The sequence below is a fragment of the Coenobita brevimanus genome, chromosome 74 (assembly GCF_032717465.1).
Source record: "Coenobita brevimanus isolate Jiangsu-jjx chromosome 74, ASM3271746v2, whole genome shotgun sequence".
Taxonomy (NCBI): domain Eukaryota; kingdom Metazoa; phylum Arthropoda; class Malacostraca; order Decapoda; family Coenobitidae; genus Coenobita; species Coenobita brevimanus.
The window spans coordinates 6867694-6884449 of NC_137027.1; the positions used below are offsets into that span (position 1 = coordinate 6867694).

The window sequence follows — 16756 nt, forward strand, 5'->3', positions numbered from 1 at the left end:
GAGTCAACTGTTCACACAATAAAGAAAGCAGAACGTAGCAAGTGGGAGGCAGTGAGGGCTAGTGCACCAGACTGTGCTAAAGTGTCTCCACCTACACCTGTGCTTGTCAGTTTTATGTAAGTGTTAAAATTCTTACATATTTGTTGTTTTTCATACTTTATGCTAGTTTATTAGGTGTATGTAGTGCATAAACAGTATTAATCAGATGTAATACACTTAATACACATGCGTAATTACATGCACACATGTGCAGAACGTATACGTGAATTTACCACACACCTGAAGGGTCTGGGAACGAAACCCTCACGTAAATTAAGAGATTACTGTATATATATATATATATATATATATATATATATATATATACAGGTATATATATACTGTACTTGTATACTGTGTGTGTATATATATATATCTATCTATTGCCAGATGCCATAATCCCGTATGGGGTGGCCATTTGACTCTGGGTTATTTGTTTTACAGGGAGGGGCACTAACCCTTCACCAACCCACTTGACACGTAGGGAGCACGTATGGTTTTGTTACAGTATATGGTTACCACCCAGCGTTGTAAATGGTTTCTTGGCTTACAGGAAACCATTTGGCTTGTCACTCAATGTAAAGACACCTGTAACGGAAAGAAAAGCATTAAGTAGTGACAGGAAAGATGGGAGAAATAGGAAGAGAGGAAGGCAGGCACAGAAAAGGAATGATAAAGGCTAAGGAAGCAGTAGGTAGCACTACATCAAGCGAGTAATATACTGTATGTATATATATATTGTTTCGTTTTCGTTTTGTTTTTAAAGGCTCCAACATGCTTGCATGTGTCGGCCTTGGTCACCTAATGGCGGCTCTCCACGCTGCACGATCCATTGCAGCCTCCCTGTTCAGTCCCTTAACCCTAAGGTCACACTTAATGACCTCGTCCCATGTCTTTCTCGGTCTACCCCTCATAACCCCACCCCCAATATTAACACTTCTCACCTTCCTCACCCAATTATCATCCCCCATCCTCTCCACATGTCCAAACCACCTCAATCTACCTCTCCTCATCACAACACCAATACACTTCAGTCCCATCCTACCTCTCAACTCTTCCATTGTAAACCCAGCCCCTCCAGGCCTTGGACGCAGGGACGCACTGCACATCCACCTAATCATTGTCATTTCTGTACGTCTGAGCCGGCGAATGTCTTCCTCCTTCACTGCCCAGGTCTCACTGCCATACAGCATTACACTCCTAACACATGCTGCATACAAAGACCCCTTATCACGTAGAGAGAGCCCTCTCAATGTCAGGAGAGGCAAGAGCTCCCTGAACTTCTTCCATATATATATATATATATATATATATATCTATATATATATATATATATATATATATATATATATATATATATATATATATATATATATACAGTACTCGTCAGAAGTATTCAGCGTTGTCCGCCGGGCGCGCAATACTTATGGCCCAAAAAGAATCACCCATTTTTGGGGGTAAGAATTGAGCAACAAGTTTGAGCTCCGAGCATGACGTCACGGTAGCCTGAGGCCTTCCGACACGCTGGTTGGTTCCCGCCTCAGTCACCCACGGGCTGCCTGAGAGAGAGGAACTCCGCCGAGTGTCCCTCTCAAATTGCGCCATTTTTTACCGAGTGTCCCGCAGTGTTTTGGCCTTTAAAACTTTGTTATGGCACCTACCCGTGAACTATCGAGTGAAATCATATCCCAGATCATTGCTCTAAAGGAGGCAGGCCACCAGACAAAGGAAATTAGTGAATTGGTTGGTGTGGCACGATCGACAGTGCGTCGTTGGTGTGCGCGGTTTCGGGAGGAAAACAGTGGTGAAGTTCCCACAAAGAAACCGAGGTCTGGTAAGCCTAGGAAAACTTCCCCAAGGTCTGTTAATGTTTTAAAACGTGCAGTGGAGTTTAATCCTCGTGTGAGTGCAAGGAAAATTAAGGAGAGCAACCCAGAAGTGTTTGGTGAGGTGTCAGTGAGAACAGTGTCTCGTAGGGTGCATGAGCTTGGTTACACAAGTCACAGGCCTGTGAAAAAGCCTCTTCTCTCTAGCAGCCAGAGAATTCGTAGGCTTGCCTTTGCTAATAAATATCTAAACTGGGGTGAGGAGCAATGGTTGTCAGTGTTGTGGTCTGATGAGGCAACGTTTAGTGTTACCTTTAACAGAGGAGCACGCAAAGGTAGTGACCCACTTGACCCACGGTATGTAGAAAGCACAGTTAAACATCCTGATTCACTCATGGTATGGGGTTGTTTCTCAGGGAAGGGTTTGGGGAAGCTTGTTGTACTTCCCAAGAACCTCAGAGTGAATCAGGATGTTTACCTGGAGCTTCTGTGTGATCATTTACCAGACTCCTTCGAGCTAACAGGTGCACGAGTGTTTCAGCAGGACGGTGCACCTGCTCACAAGGCCAAATCGGTCACCAATTGGCTTCGTGACTGCGAGGTATCATTCATGACAGACTGGCCAGGAAATAGCCCAGACCTCAACCCGATTGAAAACCTCTGGTACCTCGTAAAGAAGAGTCTCCAAGGGAAGGACGTAAGCTCTCTGCCTAAGCTGGAAGCCGCCATTCGTGACTCCTGGGACAAAATACCGCTCCAGCACCTCAGGAGCCTCGCCCTTTCACTTCCAAGACGTCTCAGGTCCGTGAAGAAACGTAAAGGCTACCCTACGAAGCACTAAAGGTAAATAAAATGCATTATTTATATGTTTTTTCAATGTTGAAAGGTTTGTTTCTCAGGAGGGACGCAGGGCGCTCCATACTTCTGACGAGCACTGTACATATATATATACACAGTAGAACCTCGGTCCTCGAACACAATCCGTTCTGGAAGGCTGTTCCAGGACCGAATTGGTCGAGGACCGAACTAATTTTCCCCATAAGAAATAATGTAAATCATTTTAATCCGTTCCAAGACCCCAGATGCTTACCTATTTAAGTTTCAGCACTGGTACCAGTGCTTTCCTTTACGAGGTGACTGTATATTTCTCTTGCCTTTTCACAAATTATATACTCATTAACACTGTCTCCTGCTAACTGTTTCTCATTGATGAAGATAAGCAATAATTTTTCCACTTCTTCAATTATTTTCCACACTACTTTCCTCTTTTCACTGCCAGTAGCCGTACTGGGTGAACTTGCTTTCTTTGGAGCCATTATTAGGGGCTAATACTGCACTGAATCAAGAAAAATGTGAAGCAAAGCAGGACGACCACGTTGACAAGCAACAAAGGTGGACGCGTGACTGTTGGTCGGCCAGCTTCCCTTCGTTTGGCTACGTTCAGGTTGGTCGAGGTCCGATATTTTGGTCGACCTCTGGAGCAAAAATTTCTTGAATTTTTTGGTCGAGGTCCAATTTGTTGGACATGTGAGACGTTCGAGGACCGAGGTTCCACTGTATATATATATATATACAGTATATATATATATACACTCAATCTTCGTAAATCGCGGCAATTTGGGTCTGGAGCACTGCCATGATTTACATATTCCGTGATTTATGAATAACAACTCGTGAAAAATTAATTTGGGTCTGGAATTTGGCCAACCCGCCCCCACAGCACCCTACCTATGCCTATCTAGGCACCATCAAACACAAACATACAAATTTAGGAATATTCAGGGCATGTATTAAATAGAAATAAGCAGTGTTAGGGGATCTTACCTTAAACCTATGATGAAACTGCTTAAGTGAATGGAGTGGGGTGATGTTGGGAAGAACTTACAGTAGAACCTCTCAGCACTCGTTCTTTCCAAATTCTTTCGCCAGCTTTGAAAACTTCTCTCCCTTCTCAACACGACGAATGAGCTCCAAATGTTGACTGTACGACAACGGCGGCAGCTTCTTGATGCCATACTGCTTAGAGCGGTTCATCGGGGGGTCGGGAGGGACCATGGCAGGTAGGAGGTGGCAGGAAGTTGCACAAAGAAGGCAAGTAGCTCTCGTACTCCACGGCGACGGTCTGTAGTGTGTGGACTGGCGGGACAAGAACAACAACAACATGGCAGCATTAGTATGCACACTTACCACCAGGGACGCGCAGTGATTGGTTGTTGGGTCGCGATTTTCAGTTTGAATGCCGCGGTTTATGGTTCTCCTCAGAAAAGGACCACTTGGGTGCCTAGGTCCGCGGTTTTCGTGACTTAACAGTGATTTAAGGTTGGCGGCAGTCTGACGGCCACTTAGCCGTGATTTACGAATCCATGATTTATGGACACGCGATTTACGAGGATTGAGTGTATATACTTGTGTATATATATATATATATATATATATATATACAGTATATATATATATATATATATATGGAGCCACTGTGGTACAGTGGTAAAGTGTGTGTGTTCGTACACTGAAGAACGAGGGTTCACGGCCAGTCAGGGTAATAAACTTTGGGAGTGTTATTCTGCCCAAGACTGCTTGGCAGACACAAGGGGTGCTGTGGTTGAACCAGTGTCGCCTACTATAATGTATGCTTGCACCCAGTCGGGTTGCACAGGCCAATTACACTTGGTTCACAGACTACACACACATCCAAAGCCACTCCAACACTACAGTTACAGTTACAAGCACTTCTTACCCTACATACAATCTCTACTAGACAGCCCAAGCCACTTGGTAGAGATACATTGGCTGCATCGTCCCCACTCCAGTCGGGATAGGCCGGTCCTGCAGTCATCATCATCATCCGGACCTCCCTTCCCACCCTAGGGCAGGGTGGGTAGGGTGAGGGGTAGCAACAACCAGACAGCCTAAGTTTGCCCATCCAATGTGCCTCACTTCCAGTCACTCATCATTCAAGCCCCCAGAATCCTGGCTCCATCTGATACTCCAAAAACATTCACCACATTCTGTAGCTTCACATGTATCCCACAGAGACAGTCCGGATGCTGTCACTTTACAGAGGGGTGCCAATTCCCTAATCATGCACTTCTCCTCACAATATTCATCCAGCCACCTCGATCTCTTGTCAGTCCTGTAGCCTCAACGACTTCCAAACCTCTCTTCCTCACACACTCATCCACCATATCATTCCACCTTCTCCTTGGCCTACCTCGCCTCCTTCCTCCTTCAAACTCTCCCAGATATACCTTTTTTACCACTCTATTGTTGTCCATTCTCTCCACATGACCATACCATCTCAGTACACTGTCTTCGATTCTGGTGTTCACAGACTTCCCTACTCCACATCTTTCACGAATCACATTATTTTGTATCCTGTCCACTCTCTGTACTCCACATACATTCCTCAGCAGTCCCATCCCTACTGCTCATACTCTTGACTTTTCATTTTCATGGCACACCATAGTCTCATATCCATATGTCACAGTTGGCACCAACCCTCCTTCATCCAAGCCTTGTGCAGCTGCAACACTCAAGCCTCTGTTTCTTATCAAGGCCTTCATGTGTATATATTATAATAGAATTTATCAAATCAGTAACTAATAAAAAAATCAGTATTGTACCTTTGAAGGAAATGCCATATTTTTTAATCAGCTGCAATAATGTATAATGCTATCAATTAATGGCAGCTATACAAGACTGTATAGTAATGTGCTATATGTGGTATGCAGTGGGGTTGTCAGTTGGTTATGTCAACACAGCGAAAAGAAGCTCATCATGTTGATAAGAAACATTATTTTTTGTCTGATATACATCTTCCTTATCTGATTATGGCACTTGTATGAACATACTTTTGCTCTGATCCTTCCTGTCCTCTCTGCTGGTCCTTTAATACTTGTTCAGTTCATGGAATAAAGCATTCTAACTCAGTTTGTCTTATTCCAAAACCCACTCTGATGTAACCACTAACTTATCTTCCAATTTACCTGACTGGTAGGGATGCAAAACACTTTTATCAGCTGGGAGGACACTCAAGACCCTCTAGGATGTCGATGGGGCCCAGAACACTACCAAGAATACAGCAGGGACCCTGCCAGGACACCCATGCAGTGGGACAACTCCAACTTTGCAGGTGGGTGAAAAGGAGGGCTGAGTTGTATGGCCTTTGCTTGATATCATGGTAAAGCATTTGCTCTCTGCTGCTGTAAGATTATAATTTACCAGTATCATGATGTACTGAACTGATAGTGAATAATTATCATTGCTAGAGAAAATGTAACTTGCTGGTAATTTTTTTATCATAATATGTGAGCAAAGTAAGCAATCCTATAAAACAGTTCCACTTTCGTACTGTAGGCTGAAAACACCAAAAAAGTAGAGAAACCCTGCCTTAATATGAAAGTAACATGGAGGCAAACATAAAGGTATGTATATCATCTGATGAGGATGATATCTGGCACAGATTAGATAAGGATTAAGGTTTGAGTTAAATATTAATTGATACCGACACTGGTGTTTGGTTGTGAGACTGGTATTGCATGCATGCATGCAAGAAGTCATGAGTATCAGCAGCGCAAATGGGACTGTGTGTGAAGTACTTAGAGGGCTAGGATGAAACACAGTGATTTACAAAAGGCATGAAGTACGGAAATTTGTTGACAATAGCGTAAATAGTACTATGATGGTATGGCCATGGAGAATACAGTATTAATGTAGGTAGGTAGCAAAACAGGCACTGCATACATGAGTGCATTTGAAGGCAGGAAGAGGCATAACAGACCAAGATATGTATGGATATGGCACATGAATTGGAGAATGTGTGGTATGGAAGCTGAGGAAGCCAGGGAATCGCTATGGAAGCATGTTAGATAAATGGAATTTGTATGGAGAAGTACTGTACCAGACTAGGATTTAGCAGCTTTTTTTTTTTTAATACAGTAACTTCATAATCAGTGGTATGAACTACATTATGTGTATGTGAATATCATGTATAAAAAAGTAAAAATACGTGCATATGGTCAGGCATCTGAGGTTAAGCCCGAATTACGGGATGCAGTTGATGAATCTCCCTACTTTCATAACATCTAGGGCAAGTTTTAATATTCATACCATCCTCCATCTCCAGGCAGGAAAAAGGATGATGGTGATGATGACGATAAATACAAGTACGCGAGTGAAGTTTACCGTCAGTGTATGGGTGTGTCCCATTATACAAGCATCCACTACATGAGAAACCAATGATATGAGAATGGCCAATTAAGATCCAAATTTGACGATGCAAGCAAAATCAATTAACCTAATCCTATTTTTTCCCATACATATGCTAGTTTTCGCAATCCTAGTTTTCACTTTGTAGTGTGACTTTTCACTATCTGAGCAGTCCTCCATTAGTTTATCCCACTCATATAATTCCCCCCCCCCCTCCATGTGGGTTGTAAGTTACAATGAGTGGCCTCACCCAGCCCAGCCCAGCCCAACTCAACCATCACACTTTTCAGAGGCTAGTAACATTTTACCTAATAAAACAAGGACAGTAATTTTTTTTTTCTCTAGATGCTGGGTCAATCAATTCAATATTGTATTTCATGATTCAGAAAACCATTATTGCACTATAACAGTGTGCAAGAGGGAGAACAACAACATGCTTCTCAATGGTTGTGATGATGATGATGTATATAGATCATATGAAACTCATTTCATGGATAAAGGAGAGTGCCAGGGTTGAGGAGAGACTGAGAAGCTGTAGGAAGGAAGGAGAGGAGTACACTAATTGGTTGGCAATAGAATATTATGAAGGAACAAGAGGGTAGCCATTTTCTTTTATTACAGTATTTCAGAAGTAATGAGTATTACTGTCTTTTGCTGCTTCTGTTGTTGTGACTCAAGGCTCGTCTGGATGTGAAGCTGATGGTTTACAGGCTGCAATTGCCCTTCTGAAGTCCACCATCTCCTTTTGGGGGGATAGGGGGGAACTTAATGGACACATTCCAGACACTGAAAGTGAGAGTGACTGGTCCTTTTTCCCAAAAGTGGCATTATGTGGACAATACTCCCCAACCATCCTCTGGACTTAAGGACATGTCCAGCTGAAACTCTGTAGCCCACCAGATGCATTAAAAAATAAATAAATAAATAAATTTAAAAATATGAGTTTCTTCATTGGGTTGGACTGATGATTATGAAAAAAGTTGAATCCAGTGACTATTTTTTAAAGTTTAATCTTTCTTCTTCCACATTATTTTACTCAGATTAGGAGAGGCCTTTTATTTTGAAGGAGTATATGAAAACTATATTTTAGTCCTAGAAATGAGAGAGCCTCTTCTAAGCTGAACATAATCATCATATGGTAGAGAAATTAAAGCATAGCATAAGTCATGGCTGTGAAAGGGTTAAGCACTATTGGAAGACTGCCCATGATGAAAATGTTATTATGAATGATGAATATGTATTCTGACAAGTTTAGATGGACAGATTTTCAGGTTAAGCTATTATGTATTTGCTGAGGTGAAGGTAGGGCTCATGTGCTTAGTGGCTTTGGAGATTTTGTAGTACTGTACCTCTTCTTCTGCGACTTATGAGGCCTGATCAGAAAGTATCCAGCCATAGGCTCTAAAAAAAATAAACAGCTAATCTGTTGAACTAGGACACTAATCCCCCTCTGACTTGACACACGTAGTCCAGCGTTCTCTCCACTGCCTGGAACATTTTTCAAAGACGATTTTCAGTGTCTCCTGCAGGTGCTTCTTCGCATTCATCATGGTCTCTTCTCTCGTCTCAAATCGGGAACCCTTCAGTGGAAATTTGAGCTTGGGGAATACCGAAAGTCACACAGAACCATGTCTGGTGAGTAGGGACCCTGCCAGACCTGTGGGATGTTGTGCTTGGCCAAAAATTCCTGAAGCAGTTGAGACGAATGGGTGGGGAGTCATCGTGCAGCTTCCAACTTCCTGCTTCCCAAATGTCTGGTCTCTTCCACCAAACTGCTTCATGAAGACAAAAGATAACATCATGGTACAGTGGAGCCCCACGTTTTGCACCTAACTGGTTCCGTGAAAAGTTCCCCAAACCATGAAGCCGCTAAAGTTGAGAAACTGATCCATCCATCCATCCATCATCCAATCCTATGTCGCCCCATAAGGAACGTAGGAGCCAGGGACTAGGCAAGTTGGTCCTGACATTTAAGATGAGAGTGACCAGCCTCACTCATCCCTGTGTGGCATTACGTGAGCAATTAACCCCAACCACCCCTTGGAGATAAACCTACACAGGCTCATTCCAACTGCAGTGCCTTAATTACCCACTAAACCACCAAGCACCATAATTCTGTTGTATGGTTACCACCCAGCAAAGTAAATGGTTTCCTGGTGTACAGTAAAATTTACTGATCACACCTGAAAAGAAGCTAGTATTAATACAAAGTACTGTATGTAATAAGCAAGGAAACTCACTAGGAAGGCTAGAGTGAGGTGCTTAGTGGAAGGGATGGGGATGTAATTTCCGAGGCAGGTGGCGAGGCCACTGCACCCCACCACCTCTGGCACCTCCACCCTCCTCTGCCTCTGCTGCCTCCACCTCTTCACACAATGCATCCATCTTGTGCTTCATCTCTTCTGTCTGCTGCCGCTGCGCAAACCTAGGGAACACATCTTTGAGCAGGTCCATGATGGCATTGTCACAAGGTTGTGCTCCATGCTCAGCTGCCCCTGCTGCTTGCACTAGGGCTTCCACTTCTTCCACTTCCCAGGGTCTGCTGAGGTAGTGGGTTATCAGAACTTGCTGGCTTCCATTCTCTTTCTCACTGAACATTGTTGCTTTGCATTCTCTTTCTCATTGAACATAGTGTTTATCAGCTTTGCTCATGCAGAAACATGGAACAGGCACTCATGTTTGCTGGCAAACTCTGCTTTGCTGACTTCCTCATGCAAATTCTTAAGAGTGAGCAGCCACGATGAAAGTGATGATGTTGTTAGAATTTTGCCGTATTCTTTTGGCTGCCCTACTGGCTGCTGCTGTTCCATATCGTCCTCCTCCAACCCCAACTTTTCTGCATCAGACACTGTTGGTGTGTGGCCGATCAAGTTCTCCAATTTGTTCTCGGTTATGTCAGCAAACCCAGGAAGTAGGAACTGCTGTGCTGCCTCAAGCAGTGCGTGTGGTTTGTTTACATTTTTCTCACCGCGAACAGAGGGTTTCTGCATGAAACCTGGTGTTTAGGAATATTTCCAGGCCACTGTTGACCATGAAACCATGAACGAAGATGCCGCTAACCACGGGGCTCCAGTGTAGTAATGTTTGTTGACAGTTTGACCTTCTAGTGCATATTTGTGATGCACAAGACCATGGTAGTCAAAAAAAAAAAAAAAATGTATTTCACCTTGCTGCGGACCTGGCATGCTTTTTTTGGCTGAGGCAACCCTGCAAGCTTCCATTAGGATGGCTGTGCTTTGGTTTCTGGGTCATACCTGTACACGCAAGTCTCATTTCCAGTGATAACAGTCTTCAGAATGTCTGGATCACAATTTGCACACTCCAACATGTCTTGAGCAATGTTCATCCAAGAATGGAGATTACGACGAATGCAATGAAGCACCTGCATAAGATACCAAAATCCAACTCTGAAAAATGTTTCAGGCAGTGGAAAGAATGCTGGGCTACATGCGTCAAGTCAGAAGGGGCCTATTTTGAGGGGGATTATACTCAGTTTTTTTTTTTTTTATCGAGGCAAAGATGCACTTGACAGGTTGGTGATGATTTGCTGCATGAAACATATATCTGAGGGAGAAATTTGAGTTAGTAAATAAGTTTCAATTCACATTACCTGGTATTCTGAAATACAATGATCTTATTCAGACATGTTGCATTTAGCCAATCATCACCAACCTGTCAAGTGCATGTTCGCCTCAACATGTTAACTATTTATTTTCTTAGAGCCTAAGGTCAGATACATTCCGAACAGACCTCGTACAGTATACTGCACATTGCACTTAACCTACCTGGTATGTGGTAGGTGGGAGCACTCACCATCCACTCACTTGATGTAGTGCTTCTCTCGGGTGACTGCCCTCTCTTCTCTTCCTTCCTTCCTCTTCTGTCTCTTTCCTCATCCTTCTGTGTACGGGTGACTCTACACTGAGTGGCAAGCCAAACTGTTTCCTGTACACCAGGAAACCATTTGATGAACTAGGTGGTAATCATATAACCAAATTATGGCACCTGGTGGTTTAGTGGGTACTTAAAGCGCTCCAGTCGGATTGACCTGGTGCAAGTTTATATCCAAGGGGTGGATCGGGTCTATTGCTCACATAATGCCACTCAGGGATGAGCGAGGCTGGTCATTCTTATCTTATACGTCAGGACCAACTTGCCTAATGCCACTCGGGGATGAGCGAGGCTGGTCACTCTCATCTTATATGTCAGGACCAACTTGCCTAGCTCCAGGCTCCTATGCTCCTCATGGGGCAACACAAGATTAGATGATGATAATGATGATGATGATGGTTAGGGTTTATTGGTCACCTACAGCCATTCAGGGATGAATGAGACTGGTCACTCTCATCTTAAATGTCAGGACCAACTTGCCTAGCTCCCCATGGGGCAACACAGGATTAGATGATGATGATGATGATGATTGTGATGATGATGCACTTAACTTCTTCTATGCTGTTGATTCAAATTGTCAGCAATAAGGCAATATAATTATTATAACAAAGTTATGGTGTAGAATGCGGGATATATTCTTTAAGGAAGAGGCAGCATGAAATCCCCTGTGTCACCTAAAATATAGCTGTAAGTTCTTTCATTACAGGATTTTCTGATGCCAGTGAGACATGGCTTCCAGTGAATCCAAATTACAAGACAGTAAATGTAGCAGCTCAAATCATGGCTCAAGCAAGTCATCTTAAAGTGTATCAAGAACTGGCAGTACTACGGAAAGATGAAGTGTTCCTGAAAGGCAATGTCACATTCCCTATTATCACTGAGGACATTTTCAGCTTTTTAAGGTACGTTTGGACACTTCAGTCTTAACTCCTTGAATGTAGTGAAGTATTCTCTTGTTTTATTCCTGTTACCTCCAGATGATTTTAGTATTCACTTTGAGAAAGACCTCTTCTCATTAAGGAGTTAATGAGGATTTATATGGTCATTGCCACTGAAAAGTCTCTTCTGAGCTGAATAAAACTGTCTGAAGGTAGGTAGACTGTAACAGTCATTGGAGTAACAGCATTAAGCCATACAATGCATCATCTGGATTCACACCTTTTCTGTGATACAATCAGAAAATTACTCTCTTTACCACAGAAAGGACATGCTTAAAGAATTGGTATGCATAAGGTGAGTTAACACTTGAAGTTGTAACCAGACCTGGATTAAGAGTTGTAGGGGTCCTGGGGCACAGTAACTTCTGGCTGCTCCATAATGGGCCAATCACTAAGAATGTGAGGCAAAAGGCTAGGGTCCTGGGATATGCAGAAACTCCCCACATTTGGGTCCACAGCTCTGAACCACGTATAAAATCAATGTGGCATTTCTGAGATGAATCTGGAGTCTTTTAGGACAGGTTCAGTGAAGAATTTTCCATAATTTGTACACCATTTTCTTCAAACGCTAGTACATTCCAAGCCTATACTTGTACAGTACACATAGAAGTGTCTTATTTTTTCAGTTTTAGGGGCATGAAACTTCTAAGGTCAGTACGAGTATTTAGTTTATCTTGTGGTGTCCTCAGGGCTATAGCCCAGTGGCACCTCCCTCCCCCCACAGTTAATCTGCACCTGGTTGTAATGAAAGTAAGTTCTAGGACTATTAACTCCAGCTGAGAAAATACATTTGAGGAAAGAGCACATTTTCATGTCGGGGAGTGCAAATTTTTAAGTCAGCATCTTCTATAGCATAACCAGAGTATGTAACAGAGAAACAGAGCAGAATAATATGAGAGTAAATATGAATAAGGAGGATGTGGAGAAAGTGAAGTATCTATATTTGAGGGTGGACATAGCAGCTGGAACTCATGAGACTAGAGTACAATACTGTACTGTGTATGGTTACCACACAATACAGCATATGGTTTGCTGAATTACAAGAAAGTTCTAGGCATGTTACTTGCTGCAGTGTCGCATGATGTTGGCATAGGATGTTCAGAATAGGAAACTGTGTGACATTGTGCACGCTGGGTGAAACTGCTGCATTGTCCACCTGGGAGCCAAACCTCATATTTTCCTGCACCTCATTACTGGGAAGAACCTTACTCTGACCCTGAGGCATCAGATCCCTAAATGGCGCATGTACTGAACTGTATTGTACCTGTGGGATGGCCCCAAAGAAGCAGTTGCTTACCTGTGGTCAATGAGTCTGCTTTACCAGACAGAAGAGGATTACGCACCAATGACAACCTTTCCAGTATCTAGTTCTAGATAACCTCTTTTGAAGGAAATTTCCTGATCTGGATTTTTTTTTTTTTTCTGCATTTTCAGCCAAATTCTGTTTTATGATCTGAATGGCAATTAGGCTTCTATTGCCTTAAGATCAATGATGTATATTTTATTTTATATTGGCTGCCTTCAGATGACTTTGTTAAACCTCAGAAATACTTCTATTCCTTTGTCATTAATGGAGGCTATATCTTATCCCAACATTTCCAAAGGTAGTCTTCAGGCTGGATAATTCATCTGGAAATAGTATGAATCAGATATATGGTATGCTGGTCAGATTCAAGGAGCTAAAGATAACTCTCTCTTCCCATTCGTAGATTTTTGGACAACTCTAACTGGTACCTGGTAGTGATCAACACATCACAAAGATCTGTAGAAGCAAACCTCCTTCAGGACTCTATTCAGGAACTTCCACATAAAGCCACTGTAGTTCTGCGCTCTACTTCTGACACCTCTGAGAGCACGCAGCCAGGGTACGTATTTAAGTACAGTAGTGATAATAATAATAATAATAATACTGTAATAATAAAGATAATAATAATAATAATAATAATAATGATAATAATAACAACAACAATAATAATAATAATAGTAATAATAATAATAATAATAATAATAATAATAATAATAAAAATGATAATAATAATAATCCATCCATCATCCAATCCAGTGTTGATAATAATAATAATCCAACCATCCATCCATCATCCAATCCAGTGTTGACCAATGAGGAGTGTAGGAGCCCGGGGCTAGGCAAGTTGGTCCTGATATTTAAGATGAGAGTGACAAGTCTCACTCCGCCTGAAGCACCTTAATTACCCACTAAACCATCTACCACCATAATTTGGTAATATGGTATACTACCCAGCATGGCAAATGGTTTCCTGGTGTACAGGAAACCATTTGGCTTGTCATTCAGTGTAGAGTCACCCATAGGCAAAAGGATATAAACCTACACAGGCTCAATCCGCCAGGAGCACCTTAATTTCCCACTAAACCACCAGAAGCCATAATTTGGTTATATGGTTACTACCTAGCGCAGTAAATGGTTTCCTGGTGTACAAGAACATTTGGCTTGTCACTCAATGTAGAGTCACCCATAGGCAGAAGGAAGAGGAAAGAATGAAAGAAAGACAGATGATTGAGTAAAATCATCCGCAGGCAGAAAAAAGAGGAAAGATTGAAGGAAAGAAAAATAGAAGAGGAAGGAAGGAAGGATAGGGTAGACACCCAAAGCAGCACTACATCGGGTGAGTAGATGGTGGGCGCCCCCACCAAATAATAATAATAGTAATAATAATAAGTGCTAGTTCTTTCTATGGAATTCACTAGTGCTCAATACTCATTTACACTTTTACAATTACAAAAACTGTCACATCACTTGTATACCATACAGACTTCATCAGCACAAAAGTGTCAGCAATTAAGCCTTATAATCATCCATCAGAATGACTCTCCCAAAATTGTAGTTTCTTGAAAAGGGAAAGGCTTTGAGCAGCCTTTTAAAATATTGAACAGAAGTCAATTGCCTCATGCATAATAATAATTTATTTTATAACCTAGATGCTGTATAAGAGAAAGACCAATCAGAGAAAGATGACTGATGAGTAACTGCAGGCTTACTGAGGTGCAAGGTTTCATCTTCACTTCTTAACATTACACCTGGGCATGCCAACTGGTTCTAACAATTCAGGAAGATACTTTGGTTTGCCAAACTTAAGAACCTTGAAAGTAATAAGACACAGTTTAAAATCAATTCTACCCTTTACTGGCAACCAGTGCAACTCAGTTAGAAATGAGGTTCTCGGTGGGAGGCCAAAGATAAGCCTTGTTGCTCTGCGTAACACACACTCAACCTTCTGTAACAGATTATTCGGGAGTCCAATCCATAACAGATAACAATAATCAACACGAAAGAAGACCATACCATGGATCAATGGACCAGTATTTTGAACAAAACTATCTGGATGAAGTTGTGACTTGCCAGTCTTCAGAGTCAGGACATTATCAGCTTCACCACTGCTCCTGCTTCCTCACATGATATTCATTTGTGTTTTATCATCATTCAGCATACATCTCCTCTTTGCCATCCAATTTTAATATCAGTCAAAATAATAATATTTTATAATGTATCTCCCTATTATAATACTAACTAGAAGAGTGAATGTGAGTAAGGTGGAGGAGGGGGAGGGGGAGGGGAAGACCAAGGATGAGATAGAGAGATGTAATGGAGAGATAGAGGAAACAGGTGTGAGCTTGAGGGGCAGCCAAATGGTATAGGACAGGGCAGCATGGAAGTAGCCACCCTTTACAGGTTTACGACATCTGGTTGTAAACAGATACACAGATAAATTTAACAGGAAGAAATTGATAATGAACATCCATGTTATGAAATTTTATTTAATGCAGCACCTTTTTCTTTCAGCTTGGAGGTACCCTTGGACAAGCTGCCACTGACCAGTGGTGAAGGAATGGTTCTTCTCCTACCACCAGGCAATTAGTGCCTCATACTACCAAACAGTATTTAAGTTTTCCTTAACATATCACATGTAACTCCTTCCAGAAAACTTTCCAAAAGGGATTTGAGTTTCATTACTAAATTTGCTACTACTGACAAATATCAGTCAGAACAGAGGGAACATTTTTCCACTAGAAATATGTTGCTTTGCAATCTAATACCTGTCCTTGAATCGATTTAATTACCATACTAGAAAGTCACATGGTTCATCAGTGTTCATTTTTTCATAAAACTTGGCTTTCTTCATGATGATCAGTCCTATTGATGGCATATGCTCATCACTTCACTTCTGACTGAAACATTCATACAGAACTTTGTCAAACCCTAAAAACTGATGCAGTGGCCTTGTATTCCAAGATAGTGGGTGAATCTAGCCATTGGCTAAAAGGCCAATGTGACAGAGATGAGCACTGTGGTTAAATGCCTCATGGCATCTGCCTTCCCCTTTATCTTTACTGTTTTTGTTCCAACAGCATACTTGTACATGAATTTACTGGCCACCTCATCTGCACCTACATTATGCAAAATTTTCTCTTACTTTTTTTTTTTTTTTTCATTTTCTATAGGGAGGGAGGAGCCAAGATTAACAGAAGTGTTATTTAATACATTAATAAAAAAGCACAGAGAAGCCTGTCCTCTATAATGGAAGAATAATACTCAAAACGACTTCAGGAATGCATCCTCAACCAAGCAGCACTACTAACAGGGATAAAGGTAACTTGGTATTACAGACTGACAGATTCAACTGCTTTGAGTAGTTTTCTTTATTTTTATATCATACAGTATATATTCATTATGAAGAATCAACATTTTTGGATACTCTTATCTGTAAAATCAGTATTTTATTATTCATGTACGACATACTCTTCTTGAAAGCTGAGATTCAAACTGACAGAGACATTTATTTTCATTACGTACTTTATCTCCAAAACAAATTTCCACAT

The 16756-nt window shown here is 41.8% G+C and overlaps 1 protein-coding gene across 1 annotated transcript in view; it reads left to right on the top strand.

Annotated features, from left to right (window-relative positions):
* Nucleotides 1–16165, top strand: part of LOC145407674 (salivary alpha-glucosidase-like) — a 40597-nt gene extending 24432 nt beyond the window's left edge. The window contains exons 11-14 of the mRNA XM_080278542.1: nt 5863–5997; nt 11671–11866; nt 13612–13767; nt 15720–16165. Of these exons, the coding sequence (XP_080134668.1) occupies nt 5863–5997; nt 11671–11866; nt 13612–13767; nt 15720–15795 (563 nt within the window). The 3' untranslated portion in view covers nt 15796–16165. The remainder of the gene's footprint in view (nt 1–5862; nt 5998–11670; nt 11867–13611; nt 13768–15719) is intronic.
* Nucleotides 16166–16756: the final 591 nt, after the last annotated feature.